General features: G+C 42.0%; 1 protein-coding gene across 4 annotated transcripts in view; it reads right to left on the bottom strand.

Moving 5' to 3' along the window:
• LOC120052612 (AP2-interacting clathrin-endocytosis protein-like) overlaps positions 1 to 22,643 on the bottom strand; it is a 44,933-nt gene that overhangs the window by 15,207 nt on the left and 7,083 nt on the right. For all 4 annotated transcript variants that reach the window (XM_038999623.1, XM_038999625.1, XM_038999624.1 and 1 more), the window contains 7 exons: positions 22,228 to 22,343; positions 21,357 to 21,477; positions 17,333 to 17,422; positions 15,129 to 15,209; positions 5,962 to 6,058; positions 4,851 to 4,939; positions 1,305 to 1,407 (listed from right to left, as the gene is read on the bottom strand). In XM_038999623.1, coding sequence (XP_038855551.1) covers positions 1,305 to 1,407; positions 4,851 to 4,939; positions 5,962 to 6,058; positions 15,129 to 15,209; positions 17,333 to 17,422; positions 21,357 to 21,477; positions 22,228 to 22,343 — 697 coding nt within the window. The remainder of the gene's footprint in view (positions 1 to 1,304; positions 1,408 to 4,850; positions 4,940 to 5,961; positions 6,059 to 15,128; positions 15,210 to 17,332; positions 17,423 to 21,356; positions 21,478 to 22,227; positions 22,344 to 22,643) is intronic.

Genomic DNA, 22,643 nt, shown 5'->3' with positions numbered 1-22,643 from the left:
CGCTGCCGAGTTAGCCTGGGACTGCAGAGACACCCAGTTACTGTGTTGTCACGAGGAAGGCCTGGCAGAAGTCTTGGGGAAGGAGAGGCTGTGTACTGGCAAGAGGAGGCTTACGCACAGAGCTGCTTCCCGGTTTACCACAAGGACTAGCCAGCGGCAGCAAGCTGTAAGCGGGTGGGAAGTAGGCATGCACATTCCCTCTTACAACCACACACAGTCCGGTGAATATTATTTCTAATCAAATCAAATTGTATTAGTCACACACGCCGAATACGAATGCTTACTTACGAACCCCTAACCAACAATGCAGTTTAAAAAAAATACGGATAAGAAAAATAAATACAAGTAACAAGTAATTAGAGCAGCAGTAAAATAACAATAGCGAGACTATATACAGGGGGGTACCGGTACAGAGTCAGTGTGTGGGGGCACTGGTTAGTGGAGGTAATATGTACATGTAGGTAGAGTTATTAAAGTGACTATGCATAGACGATAACAACAGAGTAGCAGCGGTTTTAAAGTATGTGTGTGGGGGTGGGCAATGCAAATAATCTGGGTAGCCATTTGATACAGCTCTTATGATCTCTTATTTTAGAGACCTTTCTCATACTCAGTACTTCTCTTTCTCACAACACATACAACCACATACACACATACAAAGTGTTTCACCAAATATCTCATAATTGATCATTCACAGTCTGTGGAACAAGTTATTACGGCTCTTATGTGACCTGTTATCGTAGAGCCATTTCTCAACACATACAACATAGTTTGTGAAACACCACGCATCTCATCATTCATAATTCATTATATTATGGACAACAAAACACACGTTTACAGTCTTTAACAGTTGTTAAGACATTTACACCTTTGATCAACTCTACTGTGTCCACCACTGTTGTTCCTTCCGACCCTGCACTTGGCTATCGATGCAGGGGAAAACCCAAATTATGCAACACATTTTGGCAGCAGGCAGGCCCTCCTCAGCAGCAGTAGTAGTAGTAGTAGTAGGCTGAGCTCCAGAGTGGTGTACCCAGGGGAGGCAGCCGGAGAGCAGGAGGGAAAGACACTGGCTGTGTCCCAATTCTCTACTCTTTTGTGCACTTGCACACTCCCTGTCATGGACTCCCTCCAGCCCAAACTAGACCAATACAATGCATTTAAATCTGGATGACCCTGCTACATCTGTCTGTATCCACACTGGACTCCTGAACACGCCTGCCATAAAGGACTATGGAAATTGAGGTGAAGAAGTTGGGGTGTGTGTGTGTGTGTGGACTTGTGTGAGTGTGTGTGTAACCCACCATGGCTCCAGTCACAGCATTTAGACAGGCTCTCTGGACCTCACAAGGCAACAGAGCAAAGTGTCTCTCTGACCAGCTCTTCACATAGTGTTCAGCCACCCACCTGTAACACACAGTACAAACGAGTGTTCGAGAGCCTGTCACTTCAGTACACATTGACATATTGCTTGTTAAACACCTTTGAATTGTGTTTTTATGGAGACGGGTATGAACGAAGGGGAGAAAATATTGAGTTGGGTGGAGCAGGGATTTGATGCCACACAGGCAGGGGGGTCGTACATGTGCTGTAAGGAGCAGCCCTAAGCACAAGACCAAGCCTAGGTACTCGCTAAACCACTGATATACAGTAACTATCCACAGAGTATCCAGCAAGGCTCAGCGTGACGGTGCACGGTGTGTGAAGATGTTCAGTGTGCGACTGTGTGCTGAAGGTCTGGGTGAGTGGGGATTAATGAGATTGTGGGACTCAGTGAGAGAGCATGTGATTTGCATCAGTAAAACGGGTCAGGTCCGTGACCCAAACCACTTATACAGCCTGACATCACACAGAGAGAGCTGCCAAACTCTATATAAGACACAGGCAGGAGTCCCAAACAGCACGTTATTCCCCATAGTGCACTACTTTTGACCAGAGCCCATAGTGCACTATATAGCGAATCAAATGCCATTTGGGACTCATTCATTAACCTCACTGGTCCTGGTGCTAGGAAGGAACTGAAGCCAGAAGTGTCCAAAAACATGGCATAGCTCCCAATTACATATCAATATCGTGCTGCCCCAAAGTTCCCAGGCAATGTGTGGCCGTGTTCCAAATGGTACCCTATTCCCTTTATAGTGCACTTCTTTTGACCAGGGTCCATAGTACTGCACTATAAGGAATAGGTTGCCATTTGAAACAAATACTAGGAATATAAAACAACTTTTAGTTAAGGCAGCGGGACTGAGAGAAGTGATGAGATCCAGTGTCGTTGCGAAACTGAATGATGTGCCATCTCAGTTGCTCAGCCCCATTTTCTCAGTCCCAGCCTCAGGCCCTCAGGGTAGAGTGGCCAGAGATGGTTGGCTAGCTCCAGAGGCCTGAGGGGTGTGAATCGCAGCACCACTGGGCTGTAAGCTCAGTTCAGCTCGCGTTACTATCATACACACAAGGGACGTGACAAATGTAAATAGAATCTTAATGTTTAAACTGACGTTTATTAATAGTTTAAACGTTTAAAAAATCTATACAAATAAAATGACGTGAATTCACAATCCAGATATGGTTCTGCATATGACCACTAGGGGGCAATGAAGTTCAATCTACCACAGTCCTGGCTACGTACCTACCAGTTGTCACTAGTTACTTCAGCCACAAAGTCATAAAGCCTGCCTATTTCTACAATTTGTCTACTTAAAATGTGATTTTAACCCTAACCCTAACAATAACCTTAACTACACTGCTAACCTTATGCCTAACCTTAAATTAAGACAAAATATATGTTTGTTTTCATTAATTTTCACATAGCCAATTTTGACTTTGTAGCTGTGGTAACAAGTGGAAACCCTAACAGATGGCGCTCACCTTACTGCTGTCCCCCACCCACTCAGCAACAATGGTATTAATGCTGTTTTAGGTTCTCTGTTGTGTGCTTCTCCTTCATGTTCTCAATTGTCAGTACGTACTTCATGTCTGACTTCTCATCAATGTGATGGCTCGTAGCAGTGATGCAAATCTGCGTGTTTGAGAGCTTGCGCTTTATACTTGCAGAGCAATCATTGTACAATTTCTCCATCCAGGCCGTCACGTTTTTTTTGAGATGAGATTTTTAGTCTGGTTCTAGATATGCCATCAGGGCATTGAAGCCGACATCCTATACCTTTGACAATGGCTGCATGTCAACTGCAACCATTTCTGTAGTCAGAGCTGTGATTTTCTCACTCTGTCCCTAATCGCACTGCTGCCAGGAATGGTTTGGGTCTCACAGTGCCGCTCTTTTAGCATTGGACCTGTACTGCCACTGTAGCTCAATTCCACCTCGCAAAATTTGAATTTCATTACCTTCTCATTGAACTTCTCAAAGTATTGCCATACAGGACTTAGCTGCTATCGCCTCCAAGTCGCCCTCTGACATTTTTCCAACTTAACAACGATGTCGTGCAGACCGCTTTATACCGTGACGAGATCCTGAGGCCCATTGTCGTGCTATTCTTCCGTCACCATCCTCTCATGTTTCAGCATGATAATGCACAGCCCCATGTTGCAAGGATCTGTACACAATTCCTGGAAGCTGAAAATGTTCCAGTTCTTCCATGGCCTGCATATTCACCAGACATGACACCCATTGAGCATGTTTGGGATGCTCTGGATCAACGTGTACGACAGCGTTTTCCAGTTCCCGCCAATACCCAGCAACTTCACACAGCCGTTGAAGAGGAGTGGAATAACATTCCACAGGCCGCAATCAACATCCTGATTAACTCTATGCGAAGGTGATGTGTCGTGCTGCATGAGGCAAATAGTGGTCACACCAGATACTGACTGGTTTTCTGATCCACACCCTTACCCTTTTTTTAAGGTATCTGTGACCAACAGATGCATATCTGTATTCCCAGTCACGTGAAATCTATAGATAGGGGCCTAATGCATTTATTTAAATTGACTGATTTCCTTCTATCAACTGTAACTAAGTAAAACCTTTGAAAAAGTTTGCAATGTTGCATTTCTATTTTTGTTCAGTAAAATTTGAAAGCTGCATATCTCCTATTTACAGCATTGTTACATTAGGTATTTGTAAAAAAAGAAATACATTTGCCTTTTGGTTGATGATTGGGACCTATTAGTGGTAGTTTTGTGATAACTGCACTGTGATATCAAAACATTTAATAGAAATGTGTGAGTTTCGGTTTAGTTGTATTTGTTTTTTTTGCAATGTTAACGATCCCAAATTCATTTAAAACGTCACACCCCTAACACACACACACACAACTCATCAAAAGCTTTCCCCTCAGCGGAGCAGAAGGCAGGCAGCACAGCTCGGCCCACGCACCACGTTTTAGTTGTTTTATGTCTGTATCTTACTGCCAGATGGACTCCACACACAGATGGTGAAGTCAGAGTTAGCCCTGAATGACCAGACTTAAAAACACTATCAAGGCCATAATTATTCATACCACTGCCTGAGGGGTGACTGTTTCTGGCATTAGTGCAATTTAAGTTAAGTTTTCAGAGACTTTTGGACAGCTATTACATAGACAGTGACCTACATAACATAGGGCAACATGGTGACCTTATGTTGACCCTATTCCTCCATCTATTGTGCTCTGGATTATGCAGATTAAGCCAAACCCTTCTTATACAACTACAGAATGTTGAAGGTGATAAACAGGCTTGGGGTCAATTTTTATTCGTTTTCCAATCAATTTACTTCCTGAAGTGACTGAATTGCAATGGAATTGACCCCAACCTCGTCGATATCAATCTGTCAAACTGACAGCACCTAACTAAAATATAATGTCCCATAGAAATACACTCAAAAAGGCTCCATACACACACACACACACACTCACCTCATACACAAACTGTGGAGGCTCTGGAGACCAAGGGTGTGGGTGAGGGAGAGGCACTCGAGGATGGTTTTCTGAACCCCATCTATAGGCTGCAGTAAGAATAAAAGAGAAAACAAACACGTCTAAGTGACGGGACTTTTAATGATAGGCCGTCTTTTCAATTGGACATGGATTATAAGGTACTTGCAAGTAAAGGATCTTGAATAAAAGCCTTAATAAACTAAGGTACAAAAACATATCTATACTGTTTGCAGTTGACACACAGATGAGTAAAGTCATACACTGGTCACAGGAATATTGTTTGAGGAGTGAAAATAGATAAAAAAGAGAGTTCTCTCTGTGACTGCTGTGGGGTAAAGTGAAGCTGCCTATCGCAGCAGAACGGAACACCCCATATGAACTGTATCTGGGCACATGATGAGGTAAGAGTAATGAAACAGAGGCTGTTCAGAGAACCGGAACACAGCAGGAATGCCCGTGAGATACAAAACAGTACCAAAACAGCTAAATCTGTTCATACAGATGGCTTTCCTCCTGACGCAGACTGGTATGAGACTATAGGGATCTCTCTGGAGATGTAGCACTGATCTAGGCTGGTCCCAGATCTGTTTTAGCTGTATAGGCAACTCCTATGAAGTTGGCAAGAGAGCACAAACAGATCTGGGACCAAGCTAGGGCAGATCAGAGAAGCACTGCAATGGTAGGAAGAGCTAAAACACTCCACAAGAGAGCCATGTAAAAATAGATAGAAAAAATTGTTATTGTGTGTGTGTGTGGGCGGCAGGTAGCCAAGCAGTTAGAGCGTTGGGCCAGTAACTGAAAAGTTTCTGGTTCGAATACCCAAGCTGTCAAGGTGAAAAATCTGTAGATGTGTCTTAGTGCCTTGACTAAGGCACTTAACCCTAATTTGCTCGAGGGGTGTCGTATTACTATGGCTGACCCTGTAAAACAACACCTATCGCGTGTATATGACAATAACATTTGATTGTGTGTGTGTGTGTTTGCGTGCTTCACACAATACTGCATTAAGACATTAAGACAAAAACAAGTCGGCCAAATTGGCCTGCCAAACAGACATGTCAGACGTTTTCCCTCACATTCAGAAACCTACCTTGGGGAAGAAGCGGCAGTAGTCTCTGGTCAGCACCATCTCCACCACGTCCTTCAGTCCCTCCAGACCCAACATGTCTGCTGCCAACACCACCTGACTGGGAGAGAGGCGAGAGGGCCGATTGAGGTGGTGTTGTGGTTCTGACTGGGAGAGAGGGCTGGGTGAGGTTGGGTTGTGGTTCTGACTGGGAGAGAGGGCTGGGTGAGGTTGGGTTGTGGTTCTGACTGGGAGAGAGGGCTGGGTGAGGTTGGGTTGTGGTTCTGACTGGAAGAGATATGTATACACCAACCTCAACCACTCCAGTACGCCTGCATACTGAATTATTAGTCACACATTGAGGCAGCTTACTTAGAGTATGTTTCTTGTGTAACTTGCTCTTTATTATATATAAATATGACTTTATTATAGCTAATAATGAGGTTAAGGATTTGCCAGTACTACAACAAATAATTTAATTAAGCCTACTATGGCTAATAACACATAAAAAAGGCCTTATAAGCTACTTATAGACATACTTATAAACTACAAATCGGAGGCTAAAATGTTTACCTTAAAATAAAGCGTTAACTTTGATTCTATTAAGTATATTATCATGATAAATAATATTACTGCATTGTTGGGAAAGAGCTCAAGTAAGAAATTCACTGCACTGTTTTACACCTGTTGTATCCTGTGCACATGGAGATAAAACTTTGAAACTTGTTGTGGTTCTAACTGGGAGAGAGGGACAGGTGGGGTGGTGTTGTGGTTCTAACTGGGAGAGAGGGACAGGTGAGGTGGTGTTGTGGTTCTAACTGGGAGAGAGGGACAGGTGAGGTGGTGTTGTGGTTCTAACTGGGAGAGAGGGACAGGTGAGGTGGTGTTGTGGTTCTAACTGGGAGAGAGGGACAGGTGAGGTGGTGTTGTGGTTCTAACTGGGAGAGAGGGACAGGTGAGGTGGTGTTGTGGTTCTAACTGGGAGAGAGGGACCGGTGAGGTGGTGTTGTGGTTCTAACTGGGAGAGAGGGACAGGTGAGGTGGTGTTGTGGTTCTAACTGGGAGAGAGGGACCGGTGAGGTGGTGTTGTGGTTCTAACTGGGAGAGAGGGACAGGTGAGGTGGTGTTGTGGTTCTAACTGGGAGAGGGGGACAGGTGAGGTGGTGTTGTGGTTCTAACTGGGAGAGAGGGACAGGTGAGGTGGTGTTGTGGTTCTAACTGGGAGAGAGGGACAGGTGAGGTGGTGTTGTGGTTCTAACTGGGAGAGAGGGACAGGTGAGGTGGTGTTGTGGTTCTAACTGGGAGAGAGGGACAGGTGAGGTGGTGTTGTGGTTCTGGTGCTATACATGTAGGTTAACCATCAAGCCCGATAGTAGGTACTGAAGAAATCCACTATTATTAAACATACTTAGACAACTGAAGCAAGCTAACACACTGACCTCAGGAAATTTACCTTTACTAGTTGGGGATATTCATTTTTGCTTCTGATGGATTAATTATTTTCTATTCTATATGTATATGGGTTATTCCACAGAGGTGGTGTAAATTGCCATCCCACCCCAAAATAATCTAAGACAAACATATTGTTAAATTAGTAAAGTACAAAGTCATTGTTTATACACCTATTTCTAATGAGAGGTGGCTGTCCCAAACCCTGACTGCTAAACGTCATGTTTAAAAATAAAGCGATTCATGATTGTCACTTTTCAAACTATTATTTCAATAGAACATAGAGTTGTTCTATTATCACATTGAAAGGCACTGATCTAATAATTAGTTGATTTATTTTTAAACATCTTTCTCTGAAAATGCTGTCCCCACTTTTGATGTCACTATCAAAACAAACATTATCAAAAAAGTTGAATGTGCCTTAAGCCACAACCCTACAAATATAACCAGGTGATGGGATTGCACCCCTCTCCAATATGGCACATTGTCAGCAGTCTGTATGTCTAAACATTATGAAGAAAATTAGTAAGCAAGTTGGTAAATCTTAATGTATTTTTAAGAAGTGTCACTACCGAACATCTGCTATACAGTTGAAGTCGAAAGTTTACATACACTTAGGTTGGAGTCATTAAAACTCGTTTTTCAACCACTCCTCAAATTTCTTGTTAACAAACTAGTTTTGGCAAGTTGGTTAGGACATCTACTTTGTGCATGGCACAAGTAATTTTTTCCAAAAATTGTTTACAGACAGATTATTTCACTGTATCACAATTCCAGTGGGTCAGAAATGTACATACACTAAATTGACTGTGCCTTTAAACAGCTTGGAATATTCCAGAAAATGATGTCATGGCTTTAGAAGCTTCTGATAGGCTAATTGACATAATTTGAGCCAATTGGAGGTGTACCTGTGGATGAATTTCAAGGCCTACCTTCAAACTCAGTGCCTCTTTGCTTGACATCATGGGAAAATCAAAAGAAATCAGCCAAGACCTCAGATTTTTTTTTTTAGACCTCCACAAGTCTGGTTCATCCTTGGGAGCAATTTCCAAACGCCTGAAGGTACCACGTTCATCTGTACAAACAATAGTACACAAGTATAAACACCATGGGACCACGCAGCTGTCATACCACTCAGGAAGGAGACGCGTTCTGTCTCCTAGAGATGAACGTACTTTGGTGTGAAAAGTGCAAATCAATCCCAGAACAACAGCAAAGGACCTTGTGAAGATGATGGAGGAAACAGGTACATAAGTATCTATATCCACAGTAAAACGAGTCCTATATCGACATAACCTGAAAGGCCGCTCAGCAAGGAAGAAGCCACTGCTCCAAAACTGCCATAAAAAAGCCAGACTATGGTTTGCAACTGCACATTGAGACAAATATCGTACTTTTTGGAGAAATGTCCTCTGGTCTGATGAAACAAAAATAGAACTGTTTGGCAATAATGACCATCATTATGTTTGGAGGAAAAGGGGCTTGCAAGGGGCTTGTAAGCCGAAGAACACCATCCGAAGCACGGGGGTGGCAGCATCATGTTGTGGGTGTGCTTTGCTGCAGGAGGGACTGGTGTACTTCACAAAATAGATGGCATCATGAGGTAGGGAAATTATGTGGATATATTGAAGCAATATCTCAAGACATCAGCCAGGAAGCTAAAGCTTGGTCGCAAATGGACAATGACCCCAAGCATACTTCCAAAGTTGTGGCAAAATGGCTTAAGGACAACAAAGTCAAGGTATTGGAGTGGCCATCACAAAGCCCTGACCTCAATCCTATAGAGGATTTGTGGGCAGAACTGAAAATGCATGTGCGAGCAAGGAGGCCTACAAACCTGACTCCGTTACATCAGCTCTGTCAGGAGGAATGGGCCAAAATTCACCCAACTTATTGTGGCAAGCTTGTGGAAGGCTACCCGAAACGTTTGACCCAAGTTAAACAATTTAAAGGCAATTCTACCAAATACTAATTGAGTGTATGTAAACTTCTGACCCGCTGGGAATGTGATGAAAGAAATAAAAGTTGAAATAAATCATTCTTTCTACTATTATTCTGACATTTCACATTCTTAAAATAAAGTGGTGGTCCTAACTGACCTAAGCCAGGGAATTTTTACTAGGATTAAATATCAGGAATTGTGAAAAACTGATATTAAATGTATTTGGCTAAGGTGTATGTAAACTTCCGACTTCAACTGTACGTACTGGCCAAGGGATGGTTAGGACTGAAGTCCTTCTTTGTCTATAATGTCTATTCGTCGGTAATGTCTACGGCTACGTCCTAAATTGCAGCTTATTCCCTATATAGAAGGAATTGTCCATAGAGTTCTAAGACAGGATTGTGTCAAGGGCACAGATTTGAGGAAGGGTACCAAAAAATGTCTGCAGCTTTGAAGGTCCCCAAGAACACAGTGGCCTCCATCATTCTTAAATGGAAGAAGTTTGGAACCACCAAGACTCTTCCTAGAGCTTGACACCCGGCCAAACTGAGTAACAGGGGAGAAGGGCCTTGGTCCGGGAGGTGACCAAGAACCCGATGGTCACTCTGACAGAGCTCCAGAGTTCTTCTGTGGAGATGGGAGAACTTCCCAGAAGGACAACCATCTCTGCAGCACTCCACCAATCAGGTCTTTATGGTAGAGTGGCCAGACGGAAGCCACTCCTCAGTAAAAGGCAAATGACATCCCGCTTGGAGTTTGCCAAAAGGCACCTAAAGGACTCTCAGACCATGAGAAACAAGATTCTCTGATCTGACGAAACCAAGTTTGAATTATTTGGCCTGAATGCCAAGCGTCACGTCTGGAGGAAACCTGGTACCAACCCTACGGTGAAGCATGGCGGTGGCAGCATCATGCTGTGAGGATGTTTTTCAGCAGCAGGGACTAGGAGACTAGTCAGGATCAAGGCAAAGATGAACAGAGCAAAGTACAGAGAGATCCTTGATGAAAAGCTTGTAGCGTCATACCCAAGAAGAATAGAGGCTGTAACCACTGCCAAAGGTGCTTGAACAAAGTACTCAGTAAAGGGTCTGAATACTTATGTAAATATAATTTCTGTTTTTATTTCTATATACAGTGGGGAGAACAAGTATTTGATACACTGCCGATTTTGCAGGTTTTCCTACTTACGAAGCATGTAGAGGTCTGTAATTTTTATCATAGGTACACTTCAACTGTGAGAGACGGAATCTAAAACAAAAATCCAGAAAATCACATTGTATGATTCTTAAGTAATTAATTTGCATTTTATTGCATGACATAAGTATTTGATACATCAGAAAAGCAGAACTTAATATTTGGTACAGAAACCTTTGTTTGCAATTACAGAGATCATACGTTTCCTGTAGTTCTTGACCAGGTTTGCACACACTGCAGCAGGGATTTTGGCCAACTCCTCCATACAGACCTTCTCCAGATCCTTCAGGTTTCGGGGCTGTCGCTGGGCAATACGGACTTTCAGCTCCCTCCAAAGATTTTCTATTGGGTCCAGGTCTGGAGACTGGCTAGGCCACTCCAGGACCTTGAGATGCTTCTTACAGAGCCACTCCTTAGTTGCCCTGGCTGTGTGTTGCGGGTCGTTGTCATGCTGGAAGACCCAGCCACGACCCATCTTCAATGCTCTTACTGAGGGAAGGAGGTTGTTGGCCAAGATCTCGCGATACATGGCCCCATCCATCCTCCCCTCAATACGGTGCAGTCGTCCTGTCCCCTTTGCAGAAAAGCATCCCCCAAAAATTATGTTTCCACCTCCATGCTTCACGGTTTGGATGGTGTTCTTGGTGTTGTACTCATCCTTCTTCTTCCTCCAAACACGGCGAGTGGAGTTTAGACCAAAAAGCTCTATTTTTGTCTCATCAGACCACATGACCGTCTCCCATTCCTCCTCTGGATCATCCAGATGGTCATTGGCAAACTTCAGACAGGCCTGGACACGCGCTGGCTTGAGCAGGGGCACCTTGCGTGCGGTGCAGGATTTTAATTCATGACGGCGTAGTGTGCTACTAATGGTTTTCTTTGAGACTGTGGTCCCAGCTCTCTTCAGGTCATTGACCAGGTCCTGCCGTGTAGTTCTGGGCTGATCCCTCACCTTCCTCATGAACATTGATGCCCCACGAGGTGAGATCTTGCATGGAGCCCCAGACCGAGGGTGATTGACCGTCATCTTGAACTTCTTCCATTTTCTAATAATTGCGCCAACAGTTGTTGCCTTCTCACCAAGCTGCTTGCCTATTGTCCTGTAGCCCATCCCAGCCTTGTGCAGGTCTACAATTTAGCCCTGGTGTCCTTACACAGCTCTCTGGTCTTGGCCATTGTGGAGAGGTTGGAGTCTGTTTGATTGAGTGTGTGGACAGGTGTCTTTTATACAGGTAACGAGTTCAAACAGGTGCAGTTAATACAGGTAATGAGTGGAGAACAGGAAGGCTTCTTAAAGAAAAACGAACAGGTCTGTGAGAGCCAGAATTCTTACTAGTTGGTAGGTGATCAAATACTTATGTCATGCAATAAAATTCAAATTAATTACTTAAAAATCATACAATGTGATTTTCTGGATTTTTGCGACAGCCCCGAAACCTGAAGGATCTGGAGAAGGTCTGTATGGAGGAGTGGGCCAAAATCCCTGCTGCAGTGAGTGCAAACCTGGTCAAGAACTACAGGAAACGTATGATCTCTGTAATTGCAAACAAAGGTTTCTGTACCAAATATTAAGTTCTGCTTTTCTGATGTATCAAATACTTATGTCATGCAATAAAATGCAAATTAATTACTTAAAAATCATACAATGTGATTTTCTGGATTTTTGTTTTAGATTCCGTCTCTCACAGTTGAAGTGTACCTATGATAAAAATTACAGACCTCTACATGCTTCGTAAGTAGGAAAACCTGCAAAATCGGCAGTGTATCAAATACTTGTTCTCCCCACTGTATATATTTGCAAAAATTTCAAAAAAACTGCTTTTGCTTTACCATTATGAGGTATTGTATGTAGATTGACGGGGGGGAAAAACAATTTAATCAATTTTAGAATAAGGCTGTAACGCAAAAAAAATTGAAAAAAAGCCAAGGGGTCTGAATACATTCCGAATGCACTGTACATCTGTCCAAATGAAAGATAGCAAGCCATATGTTAGCTATGGTGATAAGTAAAAAATAAGTACATAAGTCACAACCGAAACAATTGACACCATAGAGATATATAAGAGATCTCATCTTTGTATATGTGCCATTATGGAGTTTGTGACAGCCATTGAGGCTACCTCCAATTTAAAGTTGCATGCGCCATGCTTTATAAACTGACCTACAGTGCACCACCATGTGGGTAGTGGACAAGTGCACACTTCAGGAAAAAGTGTAGAGTATTGAGATGCATAGCCAGCAGTTGGGCTGCAACCCCCCAACACTGACATTTATTTGGCCAAAAATGTATGTCTATAATGTGCTCTACTGTACCCTATTCTACTGTTCTGTTATCTACTATTCCCTACTCCATTATACTGTACTCTACTGTTCTCTACTGTACCCTACTGAACTGTACTCGAGTTTACTCCACTTGAGTTTCTTACAATTTAAGAAAGGGCCCTTGTCATGGTCTCAACTCACCGGGTCTGGATCTTGGGACCAATGTCCTGGTATAAACATGGTCTTGGCTCCTGGATATTATTTTAGTCTTTGGTTTACAAACCATATGCAACCCAATTCAGGGTTAATACACATTTTGACAGATGGGAATTTCATAACTTCTCCATGACTTTTAACCAAATTTCCATGACCAACAATTGATACTTATAAACAGTATGCGTAATGTGGTATGTTTTTGGGACATAACGAAAACATTAATACATGCTAATAATAGGTAAACAGTTAACTAGAGGGTACAAGATAAGTTTTGAATTGGCTAACTAATTATTAGTCTATTGTCAATCATATTTTATAGGCCAGGTCTACCTGCAGCTGCAATGTCCGACTGTCTCTTCCTCCTTGAGCAACGGCCCACTTGTCTCACACACATGCATGTGACGCACACAAACACAGACGTGCTAGTGTCATTCCGATCCTGGCTGATTTTTATTTGATTGATAAAATATCTAAAAACTGTGCCTAAATAAATTATATTAACAGAAATTATTAAATACATTTCCATGACTTCTCCAAAAACTTTCAGGATATTATCCTTTTCCAAAACTTTTCCAGGCCAGGAAAACACCATTTTTGTATTTTCATGACCATATGAACCCTGCCAATTTGAAGAAGACAATGCTCTCTGATAATTGGCTGATCACTCCCAACCCATAGGAATCCCCACCCACTTGACTACTTTTAAAATGGTGGAAACCCTTAATAGCAATGTCTATACCAAAACGAGTAATTTCCATCTACAGTCCTCTATTTATCTCTACGATTGACACTTGACACGGAAACGCCTGGTATTTTGCCAAAATAAAGAAAGGAAACGTGATAATTTAAACATCTAACAACATAATTAATTAGATGCACAAATACTTCAAATCAATCAATGAAGTTTCAGATTCATGCAATCAACATTGAACATTTTACAGAGAACAATCAAGATCATTTGAAATATTTAACTGAATTCTTTACCACCCCACTAAAACAGTACTGAAACATAGTGGTAAAAGTTCAAATAAAAGGGAGAACCATGTACAGTGGTAATCATTTTGATTAACCTTCGATTACAGATTCATTTTAAAGAAATTGTATTTTCATACCAAATTAACAAAATAGTAAAAATATTATTTTTAACCTGATTTTCAAAACCTTTCAATTTCATTCAGAGAGATATATGCAATGCAAACAAAGTGTGTAAGAAGTATACAGTGCATTCAGAAAATATTCCAACCCCTTGTCTTTTCCACATTTTGTTACGTTGCAGCCTTATCCTAAAATGTATTAAATTGTTTTTTCCCGCTCATCAATCTACACACAATACCTCCATAATGACAAACTATCACATTTACATAAGTATTCAGACCCTTTACTCAGTACTTTGTAGAATAACCTTTGGCAGTAATTGCAGCCTCGAGTCTTCTTGGGTATGATGCTACAAGCTTGGCACACCTGTATTTGGGGAGTTTCTCCCATTCAGAGTGACCATCGGATTGTTGACCAAGGCCCTTCTCCCCCGATTGTTCAGTTTGGCCGGGCGGCCAGCTCTAAGAAGAGTTTTGGTGGTTCCAAACTTCTTCCATTTAAGAATGATGGAGACCATTGTGTTCTTGGGGACCTTCAATGCCGCAGACATTTTTTGGTACCCTTCCCCAGATCTTCGCCTCGACACAATCCTGTCTCGGAGCTCTACAAACAATTCCTTCGATCTCATGGCTTGGTATTTCCTCTGACATGCACCGTCAACTATGGGACCTTATATAGACAGGTGTGTGCCTTTCCAAATCATGTCCAATCAATTGAATTTACCACAGGTGGACTCCAATCAAGTAGAAACATCTTAAGGATGATCAATGGAAACAGGATGCACCTAAACTGGGTCTGAATACTTATGTAAATAAGGTATTTCTGCTTTGTCATTATGGGGTATTGTGTGTAGATTGATGAGTAAAAATGTTTATTTAATCAATTTTAGAACAAGGCTGTAACGTAACAAAAAGTTGAAAAAGGGAAAGGGTCTGAATACTTTCCGAATGCACTGTATATGTCTACCTGACAGTATGTTGGAAGACGTGTGCTGAAAGTTTGGATACAACTTCACATTTTTTAAGGCACATACCTGGCACTGGCTCTGGGTGGTAGGTCTATTATGGCACCATACATGAACTGTAGGAGAATCTCCATCTCATCTGGACCCAAACTGAAAATAACACAACACTGTCGTTACCTCTCTAGGCAAAGTAGAACCATCATCCCACTTCAAATCTTTTTATTCAAGCTATAAGCTTGAAGAAATTGTACAAGTGTCTCTTGCAAAACTGATTTTATCTTACTAAACTAAAAAGAATGGTTAAATGAATAATATCTAAACATCTATTTATTGAACCAAATTATGTTTTTATACAATCCAATTCTAAGCGAAGAGCAGCACTAAAACATTGTCACTCAGGCCTACGGGGTATTTCCCCCAGAGTCCTCCAGTACAGTGCCTCAGCACACCTATCCTGCATGGTGACAGAGTGTCATCCCCAATTACTCTCAGATTAGCCAAGCTGAGACGAGTGACATTACTCTCCCCTTAGGAGAGTGCTGCCTCGTTTGTCTCTTCTGCCACAACGCTCTGACGGCAAGGGTAGAGAGGACTCAAAAACAAGGGTAGATGACCTGGTTTGGAAATTATCTGAGTGAGTGGAATCACACTGTCTGTAGTTAGCGGTTTGTTTGCAGTCAATTCAGATAGTATACAAAAAATGTAAATGACTTCTCAATAAAGCAGAAACTATTTATTTTAAACGTTTTTACATTTCTGAATGTTAAATTCAAATAATTTCCTGAAATGACTGCCTTCAATTCAAATTGAGACTAACCCTGGTGTGTGCATGAAACCCCATAAAGAGCCAGCTTGATATATTCTCGCACCCACAGTATGAATTATTAATGCAGTATAGAATAGGCAGCAGACTTAAATTGTTGTTGGGAGACAATGAGCCTTGTTATTGATACACCAGAGTGGAGGTATAGGTTACGTCCCAAATGAAGGACTTCAGTCCTAACCATCCCTTGGCCAGTATATGTACAGTTGAAGTCGGAAGTTTACATACACCTTTGCCAAATACATAAAATATCAGTTTTTCACAATTCCTGACATTTAATCTTAGTAAAAATGCCCCGTCTTAGGTCAGTTAGGATCACCACTTCATTTTAATAATGTGAAATGTCAGAATAATAGTAGAGAGAATTATTTCTTTCAGCGTTTATTTCTTTCATCACATTCCAAGTGGGTCAGAAGTTTACATACACTCAATTAGTATTTGGTAGCATTGCCTTTAAATTGTTTAACTTGGGTCAAACGTTTCAGGCAGCCTCCACAAGTCTGGTTCATCCCTGGGAGCAATTTCCAAACGCCTGAAGGTCCCACGTTCATCTGTACAAACAATAGTACGCAAGTATAAACACCATTGGACCACACAGCCGTTATACCGCTCAGGAAGGAGACGCGTTCTGTCTCCTAGAGATGAACGTACTTTGGTGCGAAAAGTGCAAATCAATCCCAGAACAACAGCAAAGGACCTTGTGAAGATGGAGGAAACAGGTACAAAAGTATCTTTATCCACAGTAAAACGAGTCCTATATCGACATAACCTGAAAGGTCGCTCTGCAAGGAAGAAGCCACTGCTCCAAAACCGCCATAAAAAAGACAGAAGTGGTGGCAAAGTGGTGGCAAAATGGCTTAAGGACATCAAAGTCAAGGTATTGGAGAGGCCATCACAAAGCCCTGACCTCAAACCCATTGAAAATTTGTGGGCAGAACTGAAAAAGCGTGTGCGAGCAAGGAGGCCTACAAATCTGACTCCGTTACACCGGCTCTGTCAGGAGGAATGGGCCAAAATTCACCCAACGTATTGTGGCAAGCTTGTGGAAGGCTACCCGAAACGTTTGACCCAAGTTAAACAATTTAAAGGCAATTCTACCAAATACTAATTGAGTGTATGTAAACTTCTGACCCGCTGGGAATGTGATGAAAGAAATAAAAGCTGAAATAAATCATTCTTCTACTTTTATTCTGACATTTCAGATTCCTAAAATAAAGTGGTGATCCTAACTGACCTAAGACGGGGACTTTTTACTAGGATTAAATGTCAGAAATTGTGAAAAACTGAGTTTAAATGTATTTGGCTAAGGTATATGTAAACTTCCGACTTCAAATGTATGTATGTATGTATGTATGTATGTATGTATGTATGTATGTATGTATGTATGTATGTATGTATGTATGTATGCATGTATGTATGTATGTATGTACGCATGTGTGCCAGGACCTACCCCTGTAGAGTGATGCATTGTCTGGAGCTCTCCATCCAACTCCCACACAGCATAGCTCGGAAATACTGAGACCGCGCACACAGGACCGCCCTAAAAACAAACACACACGCGTCATATTTCAGCTGTGTGGCCTGTGCGTGTGTGTGTATGTGTGGTGATGGTGTAGCTGGCCCTGAAGGGACACATGGTGATGGTATGTCTGGCACACAGACCTTCAGAGAAGTGACTGATCTGGACATCAAAGAACCATTCTGCAGTCTCTGAACCGAAGCCCATGTTTTTACCAAGATGATGCTCAACTGCCACTGAGATGCACATATGACCCTGCAGCACATTGCATATCTAATATGATCTTCAGATCATCTCTAGCATCATGAGAGCTCAGTGAAAATCATCAGAGGGGATCCACAGTTTTACAGTCACCATTATTCACTAGCTTATCTTGTCATGGACGAAGAAGGACCCCCTCTCTCCACAGTCACAGACAAACCCCTCTGCTTTTCTGTAAATAGTATAGTCTTTATTTAACCCCCTCATTGCCATACTGCGATTCCAAATACTTGGAGTGTGCTATAATTCTCTCAGAGTGATCATTTAACTACACTTCAGGAGGGGTGTCCTCTTCTGTAGCAGAGCTTATTATAGAAGCAGAAATAGACGACGTGACTGGAGAGAATTTACAGTAAAAAAGGCTGTTGAAAGAATCGTGAATGTCTCCATGCTATTGCAACACATTTATACATCAATTCTCAGTGATTACTGTCACTATTCCTTAAAACACTGGCTGCCATCTCCCTGGGGCCACCCATACGAAAATGTATGCACACATGACTAAATTGCTTTGGATAAAAGTGTCTGCTAAATTGCATACACTAAAAATACAAAAGTTTGTGGACAACCCTTCAAATGAGTGGATTCGACTATTTCAGCCACACCCGTTGCTGACAGGTGTATAATATCGAGCACTAATAGACACTAAAGTCGTTTAACAAAAGGTAGTCACGATGGTACAGCGCTGTACTCCAAACAGAGGTACTTTAGTAGCACCATCAGCCTAACATATAGAACATGACAAGTCCTCCTGTATGTGAAACAAAAGAGTGACTTCATACAATGAGCTGTAGAAGTCTTGCTGCTGTAAATGAAAGGCACCAGATTGTGAATGTCAGTCAGTCTCCGTGAGGAGGGGAATAAATCTTCTCTTCCCTCAGCAGAGGTAGGTGTGTGTCTGTGTCAGTCAGTCTAGATATCGCTTCTCTTCCCCCAGCCGGGGGAGGTGGGGATGGAGGGATGGATGAAAGTGATTGGTAGATCACAGCTCAGCCCCAGTGGAGTGGCATCGAGAGAAGAAGGGAGCGAGAGAGAACTGCGCAAGGCAGGCACCACTGGGCTACCATACTAATCAGATTCAGCAGTGTTGCACTGCAGTCAAGGCTCACACGGCATGGAACGCTAGAAAAACACCAAAAAAGGTTTTCACGCTTTCATCTGGAGAGGAACTGCATTACACTGTGTGTCTGTCTGGGTAGATCCCCTGAGCACAGGCAGAGAGGGAGAAACCTGTCTCCATGTTTACTACTAGCACTACCTCTGCACCACTGAATGACCTCACCACAGCGTAACGGCTTGGTGAAACCCTCTGGCCTTGAGGACTGTGATTGTGTTGTACAGCTTACTTTTTTATCAATGAATGATAACAGAAACATGAAGATAAATCAAGCAACATTTTTGGACACAGAGACAGATGGTTGTGTTTGGTGCACATTATTGGTTTAAATGCAGGTCTGGGGGGCTTTTTCAGGTTGATGTTTGATTCAAAGGTCAATGTATAATCGTGACCATTTATTTGTGCCTGAAATCCAACTGTTCAGATTGCATGCCAAAATGGTAACCAATCTATGCAAATATCCCTTCAAAGTGACATCTGTATGCAAATGCATAACACTGTTATAACATGATTTCATGTGACACACAAATACATTAAAAAAATACACCAGATCAGTAGCTATTATCAAACTGTTCATGTACAAGAAGCGCATCGGTATGTATCAGCAGATCATTAGCAGTATCTGTACTCATTCCACTTCCAAACAGCCTTGCATGTGTATCACTATTACATGAGGAACTGCCCAACAATCAATCAAGTTTGAGCATCAGGGAATTCTATCAAATGCCAGAGAATGTTAATGTAGTAACAAAAGTTCAATCAGTAAGGCTGGTCTGAATGGATCATCCCTTCATTTATCTAGTGAGTAAGGGGTAATAAATGAGGGGCTGTTATTTTTAGGGAAAATAATTAACGTGTGGAACTGACCTTTCACAGAGTAGCATTATTTTACAGAGATCGCATAGAGCCCCGAGTTGATTATCCCTTTTATACCATGGCTATAATTGAACATTGCCGCTAGAAATGTGTTCATTTGCAGGTAGAAATGTGTTCAACATCCACTGAAGTAGCTAGCAAGTTTACTAGATAGCTACAGTAGTTGTTATGGTAACCAAATAAACAGACTTAGTAGCTTAGCTAACTATGAAAATCGAACTCAACAAACCCACTACTGTTTTCAATTTGACTTTTACTTTCAAAAGCAGCTCCAACAAAACTTGTAAAAATTAACTATAGCTATTGAATTCTACTGTGCAAATATACTGTGCGTTACAGGGAAATAATGCACGCTCTAGAATGCCATACAAGCCAATAAGAAAGGAGTATTACGCGCAACGCGGAGTGCCTGTATACAGCTCTTAGCCGTGGTATATTGGCCTTACCACAAACCCTCGAGGTGCCTTGTTGCGATTATAAACTGGATACCAATGTAATTATAGCAGTAAAAATAAATGTTTTGTCATACCTGTGGTATAGTCTGATATACCATGGCTGTCAGCCAATCAGCATTCAGGGCTGGGTGCAGAAAAATATAGATGAAAACTTTCTTGGTAAATAATATAATCTACTGTATAGCTTATCATGAGGTACTCTACCTCAGGCGAGCAAAACCTTGAGACTTGCTTAATATTAGCGATCACCCATCAGCTGTTGTTGCCTAAGAACAGCCCTTAGACGAGGTATATTGGCCATATACCACACCCCTCTGGCCTTACTGCTTAAATAATTCACATTGCTTCCCATCTCACTCATCAGCAAAGCAAGTATTGATAAGGTAGTGTTGATAATGTTACCTCATCAGCATAGCCGGTATTTATAAAGGTAGTGTCTATAATGTTACCTCATCAGTATAGCCGGTATTTATAGGGTAATGTTTATAATGTTACCTCATTAGCATAGCAGGTATCCATGTTAGTGTTTATGTTACCTCATCAGCATAGCATCACGTCCTTTACTATAAGCAAGTGTGCGGAATGTCATTCATCAATTAACTTCAGCCTATGAGCATGGTACACTAAGGCAATTCCACCATGCTCGATGATTAATCTATAGGGTTACTCGTACAATAATCACTTTCCTTTCCTTCAACATATGAGCATGAATCTAGCGGAGTATTTATATGTCAACTCAAACCTTGTGTCTCCCGCTCGCCGGTGGGGGGGGGGTTGGGGGGAACAAGGCCTCTCCCAAACTATTCAATAAAATTCCATATTGTATTCTGTCTCTGTTGTCATGGAGTTAAGCCTTTACTCGATTGAACTATATGTAGGCCTGGAGTTATGAACTATAACTGCTTTGTGAAAATAATACACCTACTAACGCCACCTACAACCTACTGAGTTGCATCAAATTATGCATAGATAGAAGAGGAATTGAGATGTACAGAGGATTGATAAGTCCCAGGTGGGGTTTTGTGTAGGAGATAAAAACAAAACAATCATAGTCATTCTCCTACACAAATATTGATTGACCTTTAGACCTTATTGTGCTACTAGGTTTCTTCCTTCTAGGGAGTTTCTTCCTGGCCACTGTGCTTCTGTTTGGTCTGTGGTGTCTAGGCCAAGTTACACTAAATCCCTTTGTGACAACTGCTGATGCAAAAAGGACTTCATACTGACATATTGGCTGATTGATTACCTGTGACAGGAGAAGACCTGCTCCCCTACTTGGATGCTGATGTCAGATCCTTCTCCTCTCTGGTAGAGATCCAACAGGTCTGCTCCAAGACCAGAGGCTGGCTCCACAACCACAACATTATCTGAAAGGGATAGGAATGGAGGGCAATAACAAGACAATAGAATGTATGTGCAAAAAACCTGGTCCTTTGGCCTGGGCAGATCTGACTAGAAGGGCCGTGCACTCCATCCGTTGGACCAGACGCAAAGTGTGTTTGTGTGTGAGTGACAGAGAACAAAGCTAAACTGAGTAAACATGCAGAACGAGTAGCGTTAGTGTTTACCTAAAAAGATCAATGAAGCTGTGTTGCCTTATCTGCACTGGGTTATTATTGCCAGTAGCAACAACAAGCTACTAAATGCAATTAAGGGTTAAAGGGAAATTTCACCCTTTTTCAACTTCATATTCATCATCTCCAGGACCACCACAACATCAACATATGTGAAAATGGTGCTTTTCTATGTTTTGTTGTAAAAGAAGATAACTGTTTCCAATGCTATCATTAACCAATTAGTAGACAATTATTAGGCAATCCCTACTCATAATTGGTTAAAAATCACATAATGCACACTGATGAGGTCATTGGAAACACTTAACTTCCTCTATTTTCCCCCCCACAAAACATAGAAACGAGCCATTTTCACATACTGTATGTTGATGTTGGGGTGGTGCTGGAGATGATGAACATGAAGGAGAATTATTGTTTAAGTCAGATCATTTTGATCTCCCTAGGTCTCATGGACCTAGGGACCCATAGGGCTTTGGTCAAAAGTAGTGCATTAAATAGGGAATAGGAAGCCATTTTGGATGAACACACGGTTGATCTGTTTACCTGAGTCAGTGTGGAGATCGGCATCGGGACCATTGAGGACAATAGTAGGCGACTCTAAGTCCTCAGGGATTCCTTCTCCAGCCAAGCCCATGCGTTGGTCTGCTGTGTACATTCGCCTAAGATTAGTAGAAACAGAAGAAAAGGAAGAAGATTACTTTATTGTCCAATGTCCAAGAGGAAATGTGTGTTATGCTTTATCCCAAGCCCTCTAAAACACCTAGGATTAGAATGGTAACAAATGCCTCGGTTAGAGCCTTTGTATACATTCTATGAGGAATACTAGTCAGTCATCATTGCTCTGAGCTACAAGGAGACACTGCCGCACAGGGTGTAATGTTCCAGAACACAGAGGTGCGTGAGAGGAGCACAGTGCAGTGATTCTGACTGCTGCCAGAGCCCCAGTGCCTGTAAGCTAG

Source organism: Salvelinus namaycush, chromosome 8 (genome assembly GCF_016432855.1).
Source record: "Salvelinus namaycush isolate Seneca chromosome 8, SaNama_1.0, whole genome shotgun sequence".
Lineage (NCBI taxonomy): Eukaryota > Metazoa > Chordata > Actinopteri > Salmoniformes > Salmonidae > Salvelinus > Salvelinus namaycush.
The sequence above is the reverse complement of the archived record's forward strand: the minus strand, read 5'-3'. Positions and strand labels throughout refer to the sequence as shown.